The 23,313-nt window shown below is 41.1% G+C and overlaps 1 protein-coding gene across 4 annotated transcripts in view; it reads right to left on the bottom strand.

The window, feature by feature from the left end:
- The window catches only part of DPP6 (dipeptidyl peptidase like 6), a 510,686-nt gene that overhangs the window by 159,217 nt on the left and 328,156 nt on the right, over nucleotides 1-23,313 (bottom strand). For all 4 annotated transcript variants that reach the window (XM_059469776.1, XM_059469758.1, XM_059469784.1 and 1 more), the window contains exons 2-3: nucleotides 16,655-16,769; nucleotides 10,209-10,307 (exon numbers count right to left, since the gene is read on the bottom strand). In XM_059469776.1, the coding sequence (XP_059325759.1) occupies nucleotides 10,209-10,307; nucleotides 16,655-16,769 (214 nt within the window). The remainder of the gene's footprint in view (nucleotides 1-10,208; nucleotides 10,308-16,654; nucleotides 16,770-23,313) is intronic.

Genomic DNA, 23,313 nt, shown 5'->3' with positions numbered 1-23,313 from the left:
TCTCAGCATATATTTATTTAATGTTCATTAATAGGAACAAGTAGAATACACACTGCTTTAATTAATACTTGGTAAGCATTCAGTGTTCAACAAGTGTCCAAGAGCAGTGGAGCAAGCCCTGGGAAAGCTTCTGAGTCAGGAAAATGTTCTTTTCACCAAGTAAAAATCTCCAAGAAGCAATCAAAGTTGGGCAGGGCAGCATGAAATACAGAAAATTGCCTTGATTAAAATATTCTAAAAAAAAAGTTTTAAAAAGTAAGCAAATTGCATCCTAGAAAACAAAAAGCTCCCAGGTTTGGACTGTGTCAAAAGACAAACATTTCTGGAGATCACTACTGAAGGTATCAGCAGTGTGTTGTAATTTGGATCAATGGCTTAAGAAGAGGCCTGAACACCCCAGAGTTCTCCTTTCTCCATTGCCCTTTGCAGTCCTCACTTGAATGTGCTTTTTCCTCAGCACATCCTGCAATTATGCACCTCATTTGTTCCATCTGTGCTTTCCTGGGTGCTTATCTCTTAAGCTGTAGCCATGATATTTTCTGAAAAATCCCTTTTTTTAGGATTTTTCCTCCTGAGAAGCTGAGAAGCCTCAGGAACAAAATGTAAACAGTGGTTATCTGCTGCTGTGGAATGCAACAGGTGCATCTGGGATTGGTCTCATGTAGTTGTTTCTAATTAATGGCCAGTCACAGTCAGCTGGCTCAGACTCTCTGTCCAAGACAGAAGCTTTTGTTATCATTCTTTCCTTTTCTAGTCTTAGCTAGCCTTCTGATGAAATCCTTTCTTCTATTCTTTTAGTATAGTTTTAATATAATGCATATCATAAAATAATAAATCAAGCTTTCTGAAACATGGAGTCAGATCCTCGTTTCTTCCCTCATCCTCAGACCCCTGTGAACACTGTCACACTTAAGTGCCTCTTTCCTAAAATGTTTCCATCCTTAAATACGCCTGACTGTTAAGAAAACCTTCAGCAAGTCCGTGTAAACCCTCTTTCTTGACCTTCTTTTCCTACAGTTCAAAACTGAGTCTCCTTTCTATCTACCCACATTTTCTAAGCAGAGCTGGATCCAAGTAAAATAAAATTTCTTCCTCTCTCCAGAAGCAATCCTCCTCATGGTGAAACACTGCCAAGCTCCTGGGGAAGGGAGACCACCACCCTCTGCTGTGCCCTGCTTGCCCCATCACCCAGGAGCAGAGCACAGCTCCTGTTCCTCTCCCTCCTCTTGCCTGTGCTACATTCCTCTGAAAAGTCAAAGGAAGAAAATCAGCAACTTTATTTTAGTCCAAATTCAGCCAGCAGGAATGCAATTATTGCAATCATGGCCATCCTTTTTAAGGCTTATCACAGACAATTTTTGTCCCTGCAGTGTCCCCTTCCCCAAGGGCTGGGGACAGCTGGGAGCTCACCCTTACCTGGTTCACAGGTGTCAGCTGGGGAAGGGCATCTCTTCACTCTTCTTGCATCAATTCACATGGATTTTATAACTAACACCCACTGAGAGAACACCAAATCCCTCTCCCAGTTAAACTCCTGAAAAACCAGTGCCTTTCCTTCGGCTCTCAGAGCAGCAGGGTTTTGATTTCAAGCCACTTTGAACAGGATGAAAAAAAACCTGATCCTTTTCCCTTTTCCTGACTGGATTTAAACTGTTCAGCACACAGGCAGGACTGTGCATGTGGTTCTGTGTCTGTGGTTCAGTGACATCTCTGTTGTGAGCCACATTCTTCAAAGTCCCCCACAGATGCTGCTGCTTCCTGTGACAGTGTTTCCATCCCCGCTGTTCTCCTTTTTTTTTTTTTTTTTTTTTTTTTTTTTTTTTTTTTTTTTTTTTAATCAAAAGGCTCCCCACTGTGAATCCAGTGTCATTGCAGTACCTGCCTGGCTGGCAGCTGAAAGGACCCAGCACTGAATTTATCAGCTTTGCATTCACCACCAGGAAATGAGCCTAGAAATGCTGCAGTGCACCTCAGAGCAGCACACAGCTGATGGGGAGGAGCAAAGAGGGCAGCTTCAACATAATTCCCAGGGACTTCTATCTCAAATATACAGAGAAATTTGACACACAAAGGAGCCCAAATTGTTCTAGTTTTCACACACCTTTTACAACTTCAAATTATTCCCTGAAGCTGCTTCTTGCTGGCAGACACAGTCACGACAGGAGGCATTGCCTTGCTTCTGAGCTATTTTGAGGAAAAGCACTAATTTTAGTGGAGTAGGGCTTGAAATGGAAATGGGGAATCTGTTTTTGTTAATGGCTATAGAAAGTCTAGAAAAACCTGCTGGTCCAACATGTGAGAGTAGGATGTGGGCTGTTAGGGGGAAGTTTATTTTTCCTCTTTGTTTTTTAAAAAAATTGGTGGGAACAGAATTAGGCAGTTATGGGCAGTAGGTGTTAACAGAACCTAGACAGGAAGAAACAAAGTCCAAGGAATTCTCCTGCCTCCTCCAGTCATCTTTGATTCATTAAATGCTCTCTTTGATACTGCCACAGCATCTGAATGTATTTTCCAGCTCTTCATCATAGGCCACTAAGCTGCTCTCGGCAGTACTTATTTCCAGACTCATTTTCACTCTTCACACAACTCCAGCTCCTGCTCCAACTGGGACACCCCCAGGATCCTTCCTGCTTGCCTGGGCTTCTCCCCTGAGTCACTGTGCAGCACCACACTCTCCGTACCCTCCTCATCACTCATTCCTTGCCTCTGTTCTCCCAGGTGACCTTCATGCCACCAGCCCTGTCCCTGACTCCGCACTCATCTGCAAGATGCAGAGACATAACATATGGAAAGCTATGGCACTGGATGTCTGGGGCCGCTTTTTAATGCATGTGGGTTTTTAGGTGTTCTCTAACTACTCAAAAACACCACACACAAAACCCCTATTTGACCATTACTGTGTTACTTCTGCTTTTCCAGGGTGTGATGTTTTTCCCAAACATGACTTTATGCAACACATTTCTCCTTCTAAAGTCAGAAGCTGCTGTAAACACCAAAGAATTATTTCCTCACCCCAAAACCAGCACATGTGTCCCACCAGCACTCCAGCACTGCAGAGAAGAGTGCACTGAGGCACTGCCCAATCCTTGGCACCACACTCCTCCCCAGCTTGCTCCTGCAGGCTGTATTAATTTTTGAAAGAGCCAAATTGATTTCCCATTTCATTCTCTCTAGCAGTAATGAACAAAACAGCTACATGGCAGGAATGCTCTCCCCCATGGCCTATTATAGTCTCTTAAAATTCCATTAATTCCCAAGTTTCCTGTCTTTAGTGAACAGGTTACTGTCACTGCTGAACTCGGCAACTGTCCAGAGGCTGAAAATTTTCTCCAGTGCTTTCAGATCACAGAGCCACAGAAATCTCAAAAAAATATGATCCAGGAGGGGATCTAAAATTGAAATTATGGTTCAAATGGTTTAACATGTTCCTCACTTCTTCCTCAATGTGGCAGTCATGACAGAGCAAGATCTCTTACCTACTCACTTCGTGTCACTTCATGAAGGCATTTAGAATAAAAATAGTGATGAACTAGCTCTGAAGTGCATGGACATTTCTACTGGCACCAATACTAACCAGAAGTTCATTTGACAAACATTCACATCTTTATAAATCATAACAGAGGGTTTCTAAAGGCCATCCCCAGCAAAACCATGCTATGTTAGACAAAAAGAGCTTTCTTAGTCCTTCCCCTGTATTTTCTTCTGGCCCACACACATTTTCCTTTAGTGTGGATGTCTTTACTCTCAGCATAAAGTCATCCTTATAGGCTGTGGGGTTCTTTGTAATGGGGCCTGGAAGTTCACTAAACCTTAGATACCACAATCCAATGTGCTGTGCACCAGGTATCTTGCTTTGTGTTTCAGAAAGTATTTCAAAAACATCTCAAAAGTCAAAACACACATAAAAATACTGCAGAAAGAAGCGGCCATGAGCTTGGATATGAGGTTTGAACTGAGAGTGGAGAAAGGTTTCTGTGAACAAATAAGACCAGTAAACCCATTCATTTCAGTCTTTTTAACACACATTTAAAACCCATTGAAATGAACGAGCTAATATCTCTAATTAAAAGGTGGGCAAATATTGTGGTACAGTAACCCAGTTTTCTTTATGCCTTCACCAGATTTACACTAGCAAAACCACCTGTGAGCATTTTCTACCTTAAACTCATTTAACATAAGACAGGAGCTGGGATGGCATTGGGGCTCAAGGATGGCCGCCCAGGAAATTCACCTTCCTACCACAGACCCCAAATGTGCACAAGACTGCAACGTGCCGTGCCCAAGGAAGGCAGCTTTGTCCCTTGGATGCAAAACAGAAAAAATGAGTTTTCCTTTCCTGCTGACAGCCCAGCCTTGCCAAGAGGGTCCTGCTGCCTTTCCAGTTTGGATGGTCACTTGCAAGCTGTCAATTGCTCTCTGCAACTACCTGAAAAAAGGTTGTAGTAAAGTGGGAGTTGGCATCTTCTCCCAAGTAACCAGTGATAGGACAAGAGGAAATGACTTTGAGTCATGCCAGATTTAGACTGCACATTAGGAAAAATTTCTTCACTGGTCAAACACTGGAACTGGCTGCTCAGGGAAGGGGTGGAATCACCATCCTTGGAGATGCTCAAACCCCACGTCAAGGTGGAGCTTAGGGACGTGGTTAGTGGTGGAATTGGCAGTGCTGGGTTGATGGTTGGACTCAGAGGTTTTTTCCAACCTTAATGATTCCAGGAATCTTTTTGGCCCATGGAGAAGCAGCCCAGAGAAACCTGCACTCCAGCCAGCCACGCTGTATCTTTTAAGAGGGCAATTTAAGTCTAAAGAGCTGTCAAACCAGCACCTTAGCACAAAACCTTTCTCATAGTGAAAAATATTAGCACTTACAAAGTTCTTAATATCTATGCAAAGCAATCTATAAATAATTCATTTACTCCACAGCATCTGGATCATTTGAAATGCATCAGTGCTTTTATCAATACAGTGCAATGGATTTACACTGCAGAAAAGAGGCTTGAGGGCATTTGGGCTATCTAAGTATTGTTGATCTGAGCATTATTACTAAAGGTAAACTGAAATAAATTATCTCAGTCACTACACTGTGGTTTTTTCAGCATGGTAAATAAAACCTATTAGTTCTAGGTCATTAAATTCAATATTAGGCTTTAAAAGAGCCCAGAAATTCTATGATGTTATTAGAGAAACATGCAACAGAACATATGTGCTTCAGTATTACAGATAAAATAATTACTTTGTTATATTTAGATATTTGTTATTAGTGTATTTTTCAAAGGGACTTTTGAGATAAAAGCCCAGCTGCCATTCTCAGAGGCAAGCTGGGCACACCATGCTCCTGGCTCTCACTGAGTGGCAGGCTTCCAAATAACTGAGACATTTCTGAAAATGTCATTTGAAGCATCTTGCTAATTCACTCATTATTTCTCTACTCATAAGAATAAATATTATTTTTCCAGTATTACAGGTGAAGTGAGTGGGCAGGGACCTTAGAGAGAAGGGCTTGATTTTCACATTTTTTAAGTTCCTGTGACCCTAAACATGTCATTTGCTGTCCTGTACCTCGGTGCTCCTTCCCAACTGAATATATTTTGCTGTCCTACTTTTAACTTTTATTCTTGCCATTTGGCACTCTGCAAGGATTGCCTCCCCAGGTCTGGCCAAGCAAAATGCTCTCCTAATTGAAACCTCCAGTCACTTACCTACAGCCCAAAATCCTGACAAGAGCTACTGCTAGATACAATGTCTTGCAAGATGCCTACAGCAAGGCTGGAAAAATATCCTATAAAGAGCAAAGACTGACACGTTGCAATATCAACAGAATCCAATCCATTGCAATTCTGTCAGGATATTAAAGGCTGCTCTGCTGTTTGTCAACTAAAACAGCATCCAAGTACTTTCAAAGTGGGAAAATCTATTTGCCATTTAAGTACAAAGACAGAAGATTAGCATAAGTCTCCACAATTGGCACATACAGTTCAGTCTCCACTGGTTTCTTTTACATGATGCTCCCTCCCCACGAGGCAGGAGTGCTCCCAGGATCAGACTCACAGCTGGCAGGAATCACTGCAGCTCAAAAGGGCCACAAAACCAGAATGCACGACTCAACTTCAACTGTCTTCTCAGGTCAGGTTTAAGTAATGATTATGAATTACTGTTTATAGAAGAAACCAGAACGACCAAGCTTCTCTTCAGCACAAAATTATAACAAATTCCTTTATCCTGTTTTTTGTTGAACATCACAGGAACACTGCACCATCCCATTGAGCTTTTCAGAAACCTGAGTTAAACTGCTGTGTGAGAGAAATTACAGGAAAAGCCCAGTAATTGCAAAGCCTAATTACAAGGTAATGTGGTGCTCATGAGCAGAACTGCTGAACAATTAGGGACCCGACTAACGAGCAGGCCACCTGTCAGCTGGGAGAGGGCTGAAGGAAGGCTGGCACAGGACACTCCTGACAGGCTCTGGAGGGGGATGTGAAAACAAGGAGATGTTCAAATACTGCATTTAAGATACACAGTGCGAAAAAAGGCACTGATTGGAGCTCATATGCTTGTTAAGTGTGTGGACAATATAATTGTAGTTGTACAGGAAAGGGAAGTTCAGTGCAGCATGTGAGGCATGGAGGGATGAGAACAGTGCAGGAGGGGTGGGATGAATGGGACTGGAACAGGAACACAGCTCAGATGGACTGCTGAATAGGGGGGTGCCAATTAATCACCAGCAGAACCCCAAATTTCCTGTACTTCACTGCTTTACACCTACTGTGGTATAACACAAATGCTGCGCTGTCCTGAAAAATGAAACCTTCATAGTAAAGTCAGCTTTTAGTCACACTACAGGGAAAACCTAACCAATAGCAGTCCCTGGAAGTGGATGTAGAAATAAACTCTGGAGCATTCTATTCTAGTCACAGAATCACAGAATAACCTGGGTTAGAAGAGATCTAAAGATCATCCAGTTCCAGTCTCATGCCATGGTCATGGACACCTTCCACTATCCCAGGCTGCTCCAAGCCCCATCCAGCCTGGCCTTGAACACTTCCAGGCATGGGATATTCACAGCTTCTCTGGGCAACCTGTGCCAGGGCCTCACCAGCCTCCCAGGAAAGAATTTATTCTCTATATCTTGTCTAAACCTGCTCTCAGTCAGTTTGAAGCCATTCCCCCTTGGCCTGTCACTATGTGCTCTATGAATGCATCGCTCCTCTCTGGATCACTCTGAACAGAGCCAAAGACAACAGAGGTCAGGACAGTAGAAGACAGATACTAATTAAACAAAGTATTCTTTCCTCTCCCTAAAAGAAGTGCAGGGAAATTCAAACTGAAATTTGGAATTACAGCGGCATCACAAAAATTGTAAAATGTTCAAATTTACAAAATTTTACAACTTTGTCACTCCTCACTTTGTGCAAGTAAATTTAATTGGAATTCCAATTTAAAAAAATGCAAATACGTCCACAAATGAGCCACAAGTTGTGATTGGAAGCTGAGACAAGCCTGTAATCTTTACACTGAAAGTGTATTTATGTCAGCTTTCAGACTGGTTCTTTTCTTTTGTCCTAGGCCCTTTAAAATCAATAGAATAGAATGACACAAAGCTATTGATTAGAAATATGTTATTTTTCCACATGCCTGCTGAGAATCAAGAAAACACTAAAACATGAGCTCAATGCATCAATTTTGTGGAACTTTCAGCATATTTTTAAGTGCAACCCTGAATATAAATATTTTATTTATTGAAATACTTACTCTAAGACTCAATCTAGTTTAAGGAAAGATCTTCCTCATTCAGTGTTTGAATCAGCCCCTTTATAACTGGGAAGCACACAGATATTTTACTGACTGAATTATTTTGGGATCAAATCCCTCAGATGATTCAAACACTCCTAAACATGCAACATTCTTCATCTCTGGCCACCAACCTCCTCTCTTCTGCAATGATGTAGAGGGGAAGGAAGGAAACAGAGCTTTGATGAGCCAGGAGGACTGAATTGTGCAGAGCTCTGGATGACTGTGATATTTTCCTGTATGATTAAAAGGAGAGGAAGGGGAAGGACACACAACAGCTACCCATTTATTTTATATTTATATACTTCTATTTTAACTGTGTTGATCCCCACAAAGCATCAGTTAGGTCTGTAAGCAGTCATCCAATTTTAATATGCTATTTTCAAATATGCTTTTTTTTTTTCTTTTGCTGGGGCATTCCAGCAATCTTGTTACACTTAGTTAATTAGTTTGGCTTTGGCATTTTTGGAGTCTTTCATTTGCATACTGAAAAATAAGAGGCCAATAACAACATGTGCTTAGGAATCTGGCTACTGGTCTTTCATCTTAATCACAAGTTCACCCCTTAGCCAGCTAGAGAAAGATTATGAAAAATCCAACTTTAATACAGAAAAGCAACTAATGTTGTAAAATGGCTCTGGGTCCTTGGATGAATGACATTGTAGATGAGCATCTTGCCCTTAAATGCAAAGTCACCCTTGGGTAAATCTACAAGGTATCTATTGGCTTCATAAAATTCATTTAGATGTATTAAAAACAGTGTCAGTGTTTGTTTATCAAAAGAATAGAGTAATTAATTCTAAAATTTCTGTGTCGGTTTTAATAATGTTTCTTTTTATTTTGTCTCTTACAGAAACAATATTTTAGTAATTTCAGAAGCAAGACAGCAAGACAGCACTGAAGTCATTAAGGGTACATAAGAAGGCAGAGGTGGATTTTAAAACACTCAAAATCAGAATCTTAATCTTAATAAAATTTTATATGACTTTAGTATTTGACCATAAGTGAAAAAGCAAAGGAAATGCTGATTTTTCACAGCAGACTGCAGTTGTGGAAAACAAGCCTGATGTCCACATAAAGGGATACTCATCAATGGGGGGATATTATACCAGCTCTATAGCAATATTTCATTCTCTGTTCTTGTAAAAGTTCAGTTATTCTCTCCATTTTGTTCTATTTGCTATAATCTAGCAAATAAAGAAAATAGCAGTCAAGGTCTCAGTAAAACACCTTTTCCTTCATTAGGGCCATCAGGATATCTGTGCTAAAAGGAAAAGGATTCTGGACAAAAACCCCTGAACTGCAGAGCAGCTCATATTTCCATTATCACCATTCCTAGAAAGTGGTTGTGGGGAGCTCCATTCCCATGGAGAACTCAGCCTGGAAAAGAGCTCCTGCACTCTGCAGGTGTGTTTGTGAAGGTGTTTATTGTCTGCAACAGCTTTCCCTCTGCTTGAGTGGGTGGCAGAACCTGCAGTTGGGGAATGTGTTCATTCAGCACTACCCTTTAACACTCTCCCTTCTCATTGCAGGTATTAAAATTGCTCCCAATGGGCACAGCAGACAAGGAAAGCTAAACAGCGGAAGGATTTGATCCAGTTCCCCATTAAATTCAAAAGAAGAAAAGCTAATAACTTCCATGATAATAAGAGCTGGACTGGAAATCACATGAGCAGCACAGCACAAATCATTTTATTCTTAACAAAGCTTGTTCTGACTGCAGCAATTTCCGGGGAGAGCTGGAATCTACATACCCCAAAGTAGCTCCACTCCAGCAAATCCAACATGCATTAATTCAAGTATTATTTGTTTTTCCCCTGACTGGAAAATGTAAGGTAGCAGAGGATAAAAAGAGCACATGGCTTGTGTGCAAGCCCCAGCCCAGCTGCTGCTGGAGCACTGTTTGCCTCTTGCTTAGCATTGATTCTCCTCCCTGCCAGGAAAAAAATCATATTGGATGAGAGAATATAAACCTCCAGTTTTGTTTATGGTAAAATAATCACTGATGGTGCCACAACCACTTCTTCCAACCATGTGTCACATCACTTACTGAGTTTTGGATGATCTTGGAGAAAAAGGCTGTTGTTTTCCATGCCTATCTATGAGCTCACTGGGCAGTCCTAGATAAAAAGTTAGAATTGTGGTGTTTGCATGTTTAACAGGAGGAAAAGTGGAATAAGAATTTGAAGGTTGAGATGGGAATTTGAGGAATTTGAATTCTGGGCAAACAGCTCTCACTGCTGGAGCTGGGAGTTGGACAAGATGATCTCAAGAGGTCCCTTCCAACCCCAACCAGTCCTTGATCCTGTAATTTCAGGGACAGCACAAAGAACTGGAGGAACTATGAAATACATTAAAAAAACCAATGGTCAGGGAGCAAGGAAACAAAGCAAAGATGCTACAAAGTGCTCAAAACTCACCAGTTATCCATTTAGCCTCTGGGTCATGAATCTTAAAATCATCACTGAAGAGATCTTCCACTGTTATCTTCTTCTTCTGAGACAAGCTGTTATCTTCCACTGGAAAACATTCATTAATAAACTACCATTAATTCAGCTTGGAAATGCATCTGAAAGCACAGAAACTGTGAATAGTGGCATATCTCATTTGGATCCAATCCACATTGAGCTTTGTGTCACACACAGATCCCTTCCCACTGTCAGTGGTATTAAAGGAGCACCCAATGGCTCATTAACAGAACCCTCCTTGCAATGTATGCCTGGTCTTAACAGTTACAAAAAGACCAAGAAATTGTCCAAACCACACATTTTCAGACATAACATGATCAAAAAAGAATCTAAATCATGCAAACCCACCTATAGGTGTCATAGTCATATATAATGCTTACTATTTGATGGCTAAACCCTAAAATATTTCTGAAATTATGAGCTACAATTAAAAAAAGTATTTAAATTTTTTTATAGCTTATATTTTTATTTCCTTAATTTTTTTAACATAAAGCCATAGTTGGAAAGGTGTTTAAACTTATAAGGGCTCATACAGATTACTTCAGAAATTCACAAAAGATATTCCATGAGAATCAAATATGTGGTTTCAGAAATATTTTTGAAAAGTCTATGAGACATAACTCTTAATCTTTAGGTGTTGCATAGCTTGCCCACACTGATTTTAATTTTTAGTGAAAGAATATACAGTTTCATTTGTGAACATGGAAATATCAAAGCTGAAAGTTTTAGAGAAAAACCAACAAATTTGAAAACCCAACAATTTTTATTAATATGTTTCCTCTTTCCTTTTCTCCCATCAACTCTAATATTTTTTGTTTTGACAAGCAGTCACTCTCTATGAATAATTTGTTGTCAACATTCAATGTTTTGCTGAAATAATATTTTCATGGAAACCTTTCAGTCAGCTGTAAATACATTTGCTCTTTTAAAGAAAAGAGGAGGCCACATTCTGAATAGTTCCACTGCAGGAATGGGTTTCAGCATCTTTCCTCATGACAGTATCCTCATGCCTGAGGTTTATTGGCAGCCTTAGATATCTTTAATATTGTTTAGTGCTAAACTTACACTGAACACTTGTGATTAGAGAAGTGGAAGCAAACCCTGAAGGCACTTATTTGTGGAAAAAAAAATCTTCTTTGCTGTACTAAATTGAAGCCCCTGAGCTACCTGAGATGACATAAAAATACCTGTGAACAGTGTTTTGTTCCACTAAAAGGTGTTTCAGAACAAACTTTCACTTTTACCAAATTAAATTATATTCTTCAGTGTTCATATTTTTCCTTAGTCTGGCTGAGACTTCAACCACACTGTTCACAGTGGCTTCCAAATTCCAGAACCCATTCACACAACTCCTCAGCCAAATCCCTCTGTGTGACAGCATTATGCCAAGTTATTCTGCAACATTTTATTTATTAAAATGGAAAATATGGGTGACAAGGAACTCAGGAAATCATTCCAATTAACTTCACTGTGGTGAGAGTGCCCAGAACTGGGGACCAAACACATCCTTAGGTTTGTGCCTGTCCAGGAGATGCTTCCCAAATGCCCTCTGGAGGAACACTGGAGGACACAAGGACAGGCACAATCAAACCTCTGTGCTGGAGATTTGGGAAGAAGCAGGGTGGGAAGCCCTTCGTATTCCTCCTTTTTGTGCAGGATGGGGACAGCCAGTTTGGGAGCTGCACCATCTCTGTTCCTCCAGAGCACTCAGCTCCTCATGAGGGACAGCAGCAAGAGAGAGAGGCAGCACCTGGACCTTGCACTTCAGGAGCCTCTCTAAGGGATGTGGCGAAATCCCCTTCCTGTCCCCTGCCTTGGGCTGTAAGAGATGCAAGAAGTCCTCTACTGGACCATAGGCTACATTCATCTCAGCCACAGAGCTGGGGAGAAAACAAATAAACTAAATAATGCATCCATCCATGAATTTCAGTAATTAAAAAAAAGAGAGATTTACTGGCCTCTCCTCTAACAGACAGGTAGGTCAGAGGGCTTACTAAGCACATCTGCCCCATTCCTCTGGCCCTAATGGAGACATTTATGGAGGAATAAATGCAGTTGTGGGATCTCAGGCACCTCACTCTGTCCTGAGCAGCAGATTCTGTGCGCCTCAGGGTGTGCCAACCAGCTGGTGGAGAGGTTGTGCTCTCCACACCCAGCTGCAGGGACGTGGAGGCCTCTTTGGGCTTATGGAAGGACGGGACTAAGCATGTGGCACTGTTTTTGTTTTACATTCACATCCCCCAGCCCAGCAGATCCAGATGGCAGCCCTGCAAGGGGCACAGGGACTTGAGAGCTCAGTGCCAAGTCACAAACCCAGCATCCAAACTCCACAGCTACAGGCTGAGAGAACCAAGCAGAAACCATGTCCATATTGGTTTGGATTCAATGTTAGAGGCATGGCAGGAGCCCTGTGTTTGGATTCATCTGTCTGCTCTTCATCCTTGCACCCAAACAAACCAGGATGAAAGTTTTGATCCTTGCACCCTCGGCAAGGATTCAGCCCAAGCCTGGGCTGACTGACATCTCCAGAACAAAGATCCTCCACAAATCCAGAAAACCCCAACAAAAAGGAGCAAGGAGCTGACCTCACTGCCTGTTTAGCTTCTTCTCTTTCAAGCTTTTTCCTCAACTCCAGCCACACTCAGAGGCTTCATGATAGGTCAGAAGGCTGCAGCCGCCTTTGGGTGCCCACCTTTCTTTCCATCACCCCGGTGCTCAGCCACAGGCTGGTGTTGGGTTCTCTCCTCACACACCTCCTGGGCTGTTGTGCATTGCATGAGAGGGACACTGCCTCCATCCCTCTGTGGCCAGCACAGCACGAGCTCCATCCCCACCTCAGCATACCTGCTTGATCCCTGGGCAGACCCAAGCTCTCTTTTCCCCTAGATGGCCTCTCTGTACCCAAAAGACAGTGGCCAGATGTCATTGCAGGCCCCCAGCTGGGTAATAATTAGCATTGACTCCATCATTCCAGAAGGCTGATCCATCACTTTATTACACTATTCTTATTAAGAAACCCCTCACCCTTACAGACAGTCATGATACAGGTGGAACCAATTGGTCCTTGAATCCAAACACCATCACCACTGGCTAATTCAGAAACCACCCTTTGGTAAATAAATCTCTGTAATACATCCCACATGTTCACAACAACAGGTGCAACAAGTGAAGATAAGAACTGTTTATCATTCTTTTCTCTGACGTTCTCACAGCCTTTCCCAGGATGATGCCTGAGAAAGTTGTGCATTTCTCTCTGTGGCCAGAGAGCTGCAGCCACACCAGACAAGGCAAACAGACAATCTTTCTCCCCTCTGAAAAAACCCACCTGTTTGTACTGGTGTAAAATACACATTTATATATAACTATGGTTAAAAAATTGCTCTCCTGCACAGCTGGTCAAAGGATAATGCCTTGCTCTGAGCATCGCAAGAGCTAAAAAGCCTTCTAGGTAATGCCTTTGACTGTCAGACAGAATGTTGTGAATTAATGCTATGCAATGACTAGCTCAGTAACACTTCTGAGAAATAGTTCTTATGGATTTTTCAAAAATTTTAATATGGATTAGGGTGTAATTTTTTTTTTTTCAGTTAAAAGGTCAGATTTGAAAGGAGCAAATGTGATATATATCTCCAGAAAGCTTTAAATATCAGGAACAGATGTATGAGAAATCAGCCTCTTCCTAAGCACAATGTCTAATGGAATTTGGGAAGGCCCTATTTTACTCAAAATTTCTGTAGGGCTGGGTCTTTTTTTCAGCTTTTCTCTGTGTGTGTGTGCATGGGCAGACTTCTGGAAAGTTCTACATGTTCTACATCTTTATATAAATACACAAACAATGGAATGGGACCTGCACGGGTGCCACATGCTGTCACAAGTGAGGAGCTGCCAGTTAGGAAAGCCTGAGGACAGCACTGTCATCATTTGTATAAATGGTTTAACATTTTTCAAAGGTGGGTGAAATGGCAGGACTCACACACCGTGAAATTGGAGAAGTTCAGCCCAGGCAATGGTGTATGTGTGTTGTTCTATAGTGTAATTAAGTGTAAACTTCCACCTTTTATATAGATATAATTATAGTGTAATTAAATGTAAACTTCCACCACTTTGGATCCATAATAAAAACAGAAGCAGTACTGAGCTCAGAGTTTTTGTATGTGCATGTAAGACACAATTCTGAAATATCAACAGGGAGAAAAATCCAACCCAAGCTCAGCTTACCAGCACATCAGGTAATTAGAAATCTCAAGAAATGTGAATGGAAATTTCAGCAGAGAAAATCACTTTATATATTCCTCAGTTTAAAGCACAGAGACCCTCTCAACACTGTTATCTGGAGGTGTTGCTGGGTACATAATAAAAATTGTATGATTTATATGGGTGCATGTGTGTGCACACACACCCCAAAGGGAGAATGTCTTTGTGCATGCATATAAAAATATATAAAAAATACAATTATGATTTTTTTTTTTATAACTTAATGTGAATAGTTAAAGAAGGAGAAGAAGAAGGAGGCCCCTGGAAGCTACAGGCCTGTTAGTGACATTTCAGTGCCTGGAAAAGTTATGGAGAAGATTATTCTGGTGGGTATTGAAAAACACCTAAAAGAGAATTCAGTCTTTGGTCACAGCCAGCAAAGCCTCATGAGGGCAGACTCCTGCTCATCAAACCTGATTTCATATCATGACAAGGGATTGATCAAGGGTTTCCCACATTGCTGATTAAGGGAAGCCAGTGGATTTAAGGATTTTGGATTTTGGTGGAAGTGACACTCATGGTCCCAACCAGGCAGTGCTTTAGCTTCAAGAGGACTTGTTGAGGCTCATGGGTATGGACTGTGTAATCAAGGCTTTCCTGTACATCTTTGAAAAGTCTGTGCTTCTGTAAAACTGCAGGCAACATTTGCATACCTAACAAGTTGTGCCTGATGTGAGTGTAGGCCACACACCACACCCCAAAATATCTCAGGGATGAACAGCACTGTCCAAAGATGTTGAATCTGAGCAACAACAAAATTAATTTAATAAATGATCTTTAATGAAGTTTTACCTTAATTAATTTAATCACATAATTACGCTGGTATAACCACATGGAACTTAAATTTGCATTGAAAACTTCAGGATAACACAAAATAAACTGAATATGGCATGACAATAAATAACTGAAAAAATAATGCACTGATTGCTTCACTCATTTTCAAATTAACTCAATGCACTCCTGTATTTCTTGGTTTGTCCCTATCTCCAGTTCCTCACACAGCAGGACTGTGGGATGAGAATTTTGTCAGGGAAGATGGCCTAGACCTGGGCTGGACTGGAAGTGTTTTGCATGTAATGAGCTGGAAATTTTTTGCCTCACAATTTCTGTCTCGTTTTTCCACATCACTACCCTGTGCTCTTCCACTTCCTGAGGTTTCATTTCTCTCTTGCCTCCATTCTGCTCCTCAGCTCTGTGCTCTCTCTCCTGCTGTTCCCTGGATTCTACCACTCACATGTACTCATCTAAGAAGGAGTCCCTGTTCTTCTCTACATCCCTAAGCAAGGGACCTTTGCCTCCCCCTGGGTTTTGTAGCTCCTCACCCCTTCTGACACTGAATTCTTTTTTCTGTGTCTTGTCTCTCATTTTGTTTGTCTTTTCATATTCAGTTCACAATCTTGTCAGTGCTGCAAAAGCGCTTTATTTCTACTCCCTAAGTAGGCATGGAAATGTTCAGGGCTGTATAAATGCATAGTAATCAATAATCATAATGACACCACATTAAAATTCAAGCCTACAATGTCAGCAGCTACTGTAAGAGAAGTAATTTACAGAGGTTACACGCACAGAACTTTGCTGAAACTTGGTAAGGGGATTAACTAAAAGAATTCCTTATTGGGAAGTTACTAATTATTTGCTGTGCATAAGTACAATCTGGTATATCATTATCTGAAATTGCCTTGTAAACACTGTGGTCTGAACTAAAAATCAATGCAACTGAATGGGATGAGATTTAGGTGCCAAGGCACCCAATGTCATTTCCAATGGTCCAGGATATGACACTCAACTGGTAAGTCCATGTGGACATGAATTTCAGGAGTTCCTGTGCCCTCACTGACTGCCCCATGTGGGTTCCTCTCCTACCCTGGCACATCTAAAATAACATTCCCCATCCATGCTAAGGCAATCAAATTCCAGGCTTGTGCCCTCAGGTCAGCAGCCCTGATTTCTGAACTGAAATGTAAAACTCTACAACAATCTCCCTAAGAATAGCCTTGAACTCAGCATCACACTGAGATAAAGTGAGGAAGGAAGGAGAATTCCTTTGATGTCGACTTTGCAGTTACTTTGCAATCCCTTTACTCTTGGAAGTGTAAAATTACAGAAGAAAACCAGACTGGAAGTGAGTTAAAGGTTATAAATACCTGGTGTCAGGAGTATGACAGAGGTGACAATCAGCGAGCAGATAACGAGAATAACAAGTAAGGCAATTGCAATTCCTTTCCAGTTTCTTTGAGGAGGATTACTCCCCACCAGCTCCTAGAAACATCAAAAGAAGACGAATACTTAGAAAAGGGCACTTAGACAAGGAAGCAAGCACAGAATCCAGACAGCAATGTATGTCTGCAGATCTACACCCTGCGACCACGGCGGGTGATGCCCTCGAGCCAAACACAGTTCAGGCTGTTATAATTCATGGTGCCATTAATTGAATTCATCCCAAATAATTATACAGCAAATAAATGCAATGCGCCCACAGGTGGCTCACAGTGGAACCCACACTCCCCATTACCTCCTGGCACACGGACACCAGCCCCCATCCCAGCACTCATCCAAACTCACTCATCAACGCCGATTTCCTACCAGCCCTCATTAAGTCTGGGAATGAGGAGCTTTACAGTAACCTCCAAGAGACTTTCATAATAAGATGTCAGAGAAGCATACAGGAAGATAAATAATTCACAGGGGCATGCATAGAGATAAAAATCAATAAGGATATCCCCCTGGTGAACTTTCCTGCCTTCCCAGAAAACATGACATCTCCTCAGGGCATACTGCGTGCACTCCTGGGTTGGTAGGTCTGAGGAACTGAAGACAGGCTTCTTGTCTAGCATATACATTAAATTTAATCACATCCTTAAAACTTCAGAATAAAAGCTCCATCACCACTCAGTGATTATCTCTGACTGCACTGTGGTTGCACCATATGTTCTGCCTCTGATGTACACAGCAGCCCTTCTCTCAGGACTGAGGTTTTTATGAAGTGCTGTGTTCGCATTCGCAAGATCTTAAAAATTTATTCCACTTTCATGTGTTTTGCTGGATTCCTCTTAGCATTTTGCACTATATGTGGTTTCATGCACGCATTGAAACACCCATAGGAGCTGTATGAAATATTAGTGCACTCAGCTTTTCTGGGAGGCTGAATTCACTCAAGGGATCTGGTCACAGCCAGAACAACTCTGGATGCTCCTCCTCCTTGTGAAACTCATCTATTTCAGGTTTTTTGCCTCATTTCCTTTATTATGAGGGATGGTATGTCTAAAACAGAGCTGCTGGTACTTCTTTCAAAGACTATTTTCTTTCCATTTTAAATTTTTTATGAAAACAAAAAGCTTTCTAGTAGACTCAGCTCTTCTGTTATTCAGAGTTTGCTTTACTTTTACTTCTTATACACAGCAACAAGACTGGAAGAAAGAAGTCAGGCAAACCTCACAGTTTTGTTTTCAGAATATCCTGGGAAATATTTTTTAACCTTTCCCTAGAATTCATTTTATAGAAAAAGATAATGTCTAGAATCACTTTCTATATGTTTGGGGATCTAGCCACTACAAAAGGTATAAATCTGCAATGAAAAGCCAAGTTTGAGGCATTAAACACCTGATGCACTCCATCATCTATTCTAATTCAGGAGAAGACATGAGGCTTCTCTTTCTTCTGGCAAAGAGGGGCAGAGGTGAGAACAGCCTCCCTTCCTTGTCTCCCCCTTGTTTGTACTTGGCTTTCTATTTGAATTGAAAAATAATTAAAAGGAATAAAATTGTAGTTGCTGTTGTTACTAGAGAAAAATTTGAAAAGTAGGTCAGGATCTTTGAGAAATGCAATTTTGGCATCAAGCAAGCAGAATAAATACTTCCATTCCTACAGATTCTTTATCCTAAATATGAATACAAATGTTAATCAATTTAGTCTTCTAACATTTTTAGGAAACTGTTACGATCTCCAATTTTCAGGTGATGCAAAAAGGCACAAAAGGCACAAGAGGCACAAAAGGCACAAGAGGCATAAAAGTCTATGGCTTTCCAAGGGAAGGAAATTTATAAACAAGCCAGGGAAATAATGCAGAGTTTCTCAGATAGTGGCAGAAATGTTCTTTCTTTCACATCAGGGTACAGGAGGATCTAGAGAGAAATGGGAGAACTGTGGAGAAGGAGGTGAGAAATCCAGCCAAGCCCTCAGAGTGTCTTGGGACAGAGGTAAAACAATGACAGTGTTACAGAACTGATGGCAACAGTCACAGTCCTGAAAATAATCTAACACTGTCACCACAAATGGTCAGAAGTTTTAAAATGAAGAAAAAATTAGCTCATGGACTTGAATAACATCTACAAACCCAGATGTGGTTCAAGAGCTTAATAACACCTTGCATGAAGTGTGATTTTCCCATCCATGAGTCCCAGTGTGATAGAAATACACACACACACTTGAGTGTTCAGGAAAGCTGAACTTGCACTGAATCCATTATCAAGTCAATCCCATTAATTCTCCCGGCATTCAATCAATATTTGAGCAAAATCTCAACAAAAAAAAAAAAGACTGTGAATTTCTAGAGTACCAAGAGGAGGAAAACTACTCATAAGCAAAATATTGGGGTTTAATACACTGCAAAGAAATAGGAAAGCATGTTCACTTTCTTTTCAAAATTCTGTCAGGAAATTTCCCCTGGTAAAAAGCAAGGAGAGATAAATGACTTTTCAAAGAAAGACAAACAGCTTTATTCAGCACAGGTTTGCAAAGCTGCTCTTTTGTTCTCAGTCGTTTGAAGTCTCTTTAGATGGAATCACTTACAGCAAAACTGCAGACACGTCACACCATATTCATGCTGGCCACCTCAGATTATTCCTGTCTGTATTTCTGTTAGTTCCAGAGGGATGTTGCTGTGTCACTGTGACCATCTTTTACCTCCAGGGGATTACAGCTCCACCTGCCTGTGATACCCCCTGGCCTTGGCAGCAAACCCTCACCCTTCACTGGGATTCCTCAGGGGAGCTTCTGCACTTGGGACTGAAGCCAGAAACGTGTTTAATTCAGCCCTGAGCAGATACTGATTCAAGCACATAAATAATGTTCGTGAAGAGGCAGCTCAAAGGGTGCATTTCCAGCACAGAGCTCAGAGCTGGAGTTTGCCTGGTCCTGAAAGACCCAGATTGCAGATAAACATGGAGAGCTAAACTGACCAGCAAGCAGATGCCTTTGTGTTAATCCTAAAGACACCAAATTTGGGTTTCATACTGAAATCTGAGCATATGACACAAAGGGGAATAAACCGAGCACATGTGGTTTCTGCTCTGATGAAAAGAACATGAAAGAAAACATTGAAGTCACTCATCAGCAGGAACCACCTCCTCTCTGCCTCACAGGAAGCACTAGCACATCTTCCTGGCCTCTGCAAACCAGCTAAAGCCCTTCAGCCTGGTTTTCTCCTCTGCTGCTTGTTTTTCACCTCCTTCTTCCTATTACGTGAAAACTAAATTGATTTTGGATTTGGAAAGTGAACCAGATGTTTCCACAGTTTTTTACACAAGCATACTTCATTGATGCTGCATATTAAAACCTACAAATGCTATCACTTACATATTCATTTGTGATTGAAAAACCTCACTAACCACCTGTGAAGTTGATTTTGGAGCCATTAATCTAGACATCTATGGTATTTTAAGACTCTAAAATGCAGATGCAAGATGACATATTTTCCTGCCTGTGAAAGAATCACTGTGTTGACACGTTATGGATGAAGGCTGGATGTGCTCCAGCCCAAGATGCTGTCAACAAAATTATTCCTGGCATGTTTATTTGAAACCTGCCAAAAGCCTGCCAGTACAGTGGTCATATTACAATAATATAATGGCTTCTTAAAACAACTCATCAAGCACAACTTCTTTTTTATTTTTTTAATAACCGTATCTGTATGGCTGAAGGGCAATATAGACATCACTTGTGAAGTATAGGTATTATTTAATAAAACTAATACATCCTGGACCAAAATCTGCCAAGTATCAGTAATGAGATAGTCATGGTTGGCCTCTTAGTCTTTTTCAACACAGAGCTGCCATTTTTGTGCAATATGATAAATCCTAGCTGTGTTATATTAAACAGATACATTGCAGATACAGGTGCTGGATTTAGAGGTTCCTTGCCAAAGCAGGTGACACTGGGCCATGGAGACTGAGCTCTGGACTCAGTTATACTGGTGTAAATCTGAAGCAAAAGACAAAAGAAAATCCAAGAAATTAATGATATGAAATAAAAGCAGGTGCAAGATGTTTTGTTGGCCTCAGAGGTGGCATGATGGAGATTTATAATTTTGTAAGTATAATAATTAATAGTAATTTTGTAGTTTCCACACTCACTACTCTTGCAAGCTCTGTTTCTTTCTTCTTTTTGATTTATTTCTAATTTTTGACCTTAAATATTACACTTATAAATACAGGAAAGAAATATTCTTCTAACAAGCTTGTTAATACTGTTAATTGAAAAATGTGTATTATACCTCTCACTCATGCCACCTGGCTCTGAATTAGGACTTCTGCCTGATGAAATGTGAGTGACTGTTGTTGTCAACAACTCAGCTTATTAAGTCCAGAACATGGCTCAGAATAAAAATAAAATTTTGTCCAAGACAAAAAAACTCCTGTGAAGTTCAGTGGAAAAATAATCTTGTTGTTAATTAGTTCTTTATAATACAAAATTGCAGCAAATTATACCTGCTGAATAGTACAACAAATGAGCTGAGGAGTGGGTAACCCATACGGTTATTAGATTATTAACCTTATGTTGCAAAAATGAAACACTAATTGCAATGATAATGGCAGTAAACTAAATGAATTGCAGTGGTTACAGCAGGAGGTTCACTGAGACTCCTGGTTATTCTGCTGATTGATACTGCATTACTGTCTCATCACCATCCTCCTGCCTGAATCCTCCCCTACCCTAAACCTAGGATGGAAGTTCTTCATGGGCAGGAATCATTTTTGATATCCCACCTGGCACAGAGGGAACCTCAGTCACTACAGAATTTAGGAAGTATCACAACACAGATAAACAATAATAAGCATGTAACTGCATCCTTCTCACCTCTGAAGTCAAGCTGAGTTACTCTCTCTTGGGGATATTTTATTTATTTCCTTTCCTTCCCTTCTCCTCTCTCCTTGCCTCCCTCCTCTCTGCTGCTGCAGACCACCCTGGGCCTGGGTGTGATGCAGAATAACCACCAGGTTCAGACAGACACAGAGCCTGAGCCCCAGGCTGCAGAAACTCAGTTGTTCAGGTGCTAAGGGTGGCACTTCAGAGTGAGAGGAATAAAAACTTGCTCTGTTTTTACAAATGAGACATGGCATGTACGTAGTCTTTCCTGCAAAAGCCCAACAGAAATAGGAGGGATAAAACCATCTGCCTGTTGTGGTGACGAAAGACAACTATGTTATGTTTTTCTTCATCTTCTGTTGATGCTTTTACTAATAGGGAGCAATGATTTTAGCAACAGTGAACATCTTTGCTGCCTACTCCCCAGCGCTGTGAGACAAACCTTTTACCCTGCACACAGTGCAGCACATTCCCCTGCCCAGCATTTCTGGGAGGCTCTTTTACAAATGCCCTAAAGCCATTCTCTTTGGCTCCATCTCCTCCCACCATTATCTGCAAGGTGCACACAGGCAAATGTTCAGAGGCTGGGCACCAATGGTGGGTTTGAAAGTGAGTGAGGAAAGGCTGTACCCAAAACACTCAGCTCCCCATGAATTTAAACCTTGCATGTTTTCTGCTTTGGTAGAGCTTTCAGTCTTGCATGTTTCTATTACAAAGTCAATAGAAGAAAATGAATGCCATCTGCATCCCACACACCTCAGTGTATCTTTAACAGATGACGAGTCTTCCACAGTTTGGAGCAGGAGGCACCAGATCCTCAGTTAGCATTGACTGACACAGATCATTGGCTCCACTGGAGCCCAGCCAGTCTGTCAGCTACAAATGAAACCCAGTGCTGTTGCTAAGTTAGAAGAAAAATAAATCTGTAAAATTATTTAAATCCAGTAATATCTGGAATTCCTAGCTGTTTTGGATTGCAGAAATGGATATTTAATAACTTCCCATCCTTTTTTATAGGCATTATGATGAAATGGTTTTGGATCACCTCCAGACCCTGCAGTACTAAAAGATTAATTTAGATTCTCTGTGTTTGGAACTGGCATTTCACATGAGTTTTGTACCCAAGTAGAATTACCACACTACAACACTCTCCTATGCCCTTCCAGCATATGTAAATAAGTACCACTACCATTTGAAACATTCCCAAATTATTCCTAGTGCTTCAGGACACAGTGACTCCATGGAACTTTCAAAATAAATGAAAACCTTGGAACGTGGACTCTGAAATCCTGCCAGAAGCCTGTTCTCAAGGTGACAAAATTCAAGCTGCAAACACCATCTGAACCTGTTGAACTATGAGTGATTCCAGCCAGAGGCACAGTCACATTCTGACCATGGCCAGGAGGAAGGAGATGGCAATACTGTACCTGTGTATGGCACAGGACATGTGTGACTACATATACTTTTAGCCAAGAACTGTGTTGTCAGTGATTTAATGACATTTATTAATGTCCTTCAGTTCCCCCTGTTAGTTTGGTTCATTCTGGTGCTGTAACCCAGATGTTTTTATAGCACCTGGCACGGTGGGACTGTAAATCCTCTCAGGGGCCCTTAGCTGCTACTGTAATTCAAATAATAATTAAAGACTCATTCCCAGCACTGACAGAGCACATAAAATCAACAGCATTTCTTTGATTTTATTTCAGTGTTTGATATAAGA

Source organism: Ammospiza nelsoni, chromosome 1 (genome assembly GCF_027579445.1).
Source record: "Ammospiza nelsoni isolate bAmmNel1 chromosome 1, bAmmNel1.pri, whole genome shotgun sequence".
Classification (NCBI taxonomy): Eukaryota; Metazoa; Chordata; class Aves; order Passeriformes; family Passerellidae; genus Ammospiza; species Ammospiza nelsoni.
This window is presented reverse-complemented; position numbering and strand designations above follow the sequence as displayed.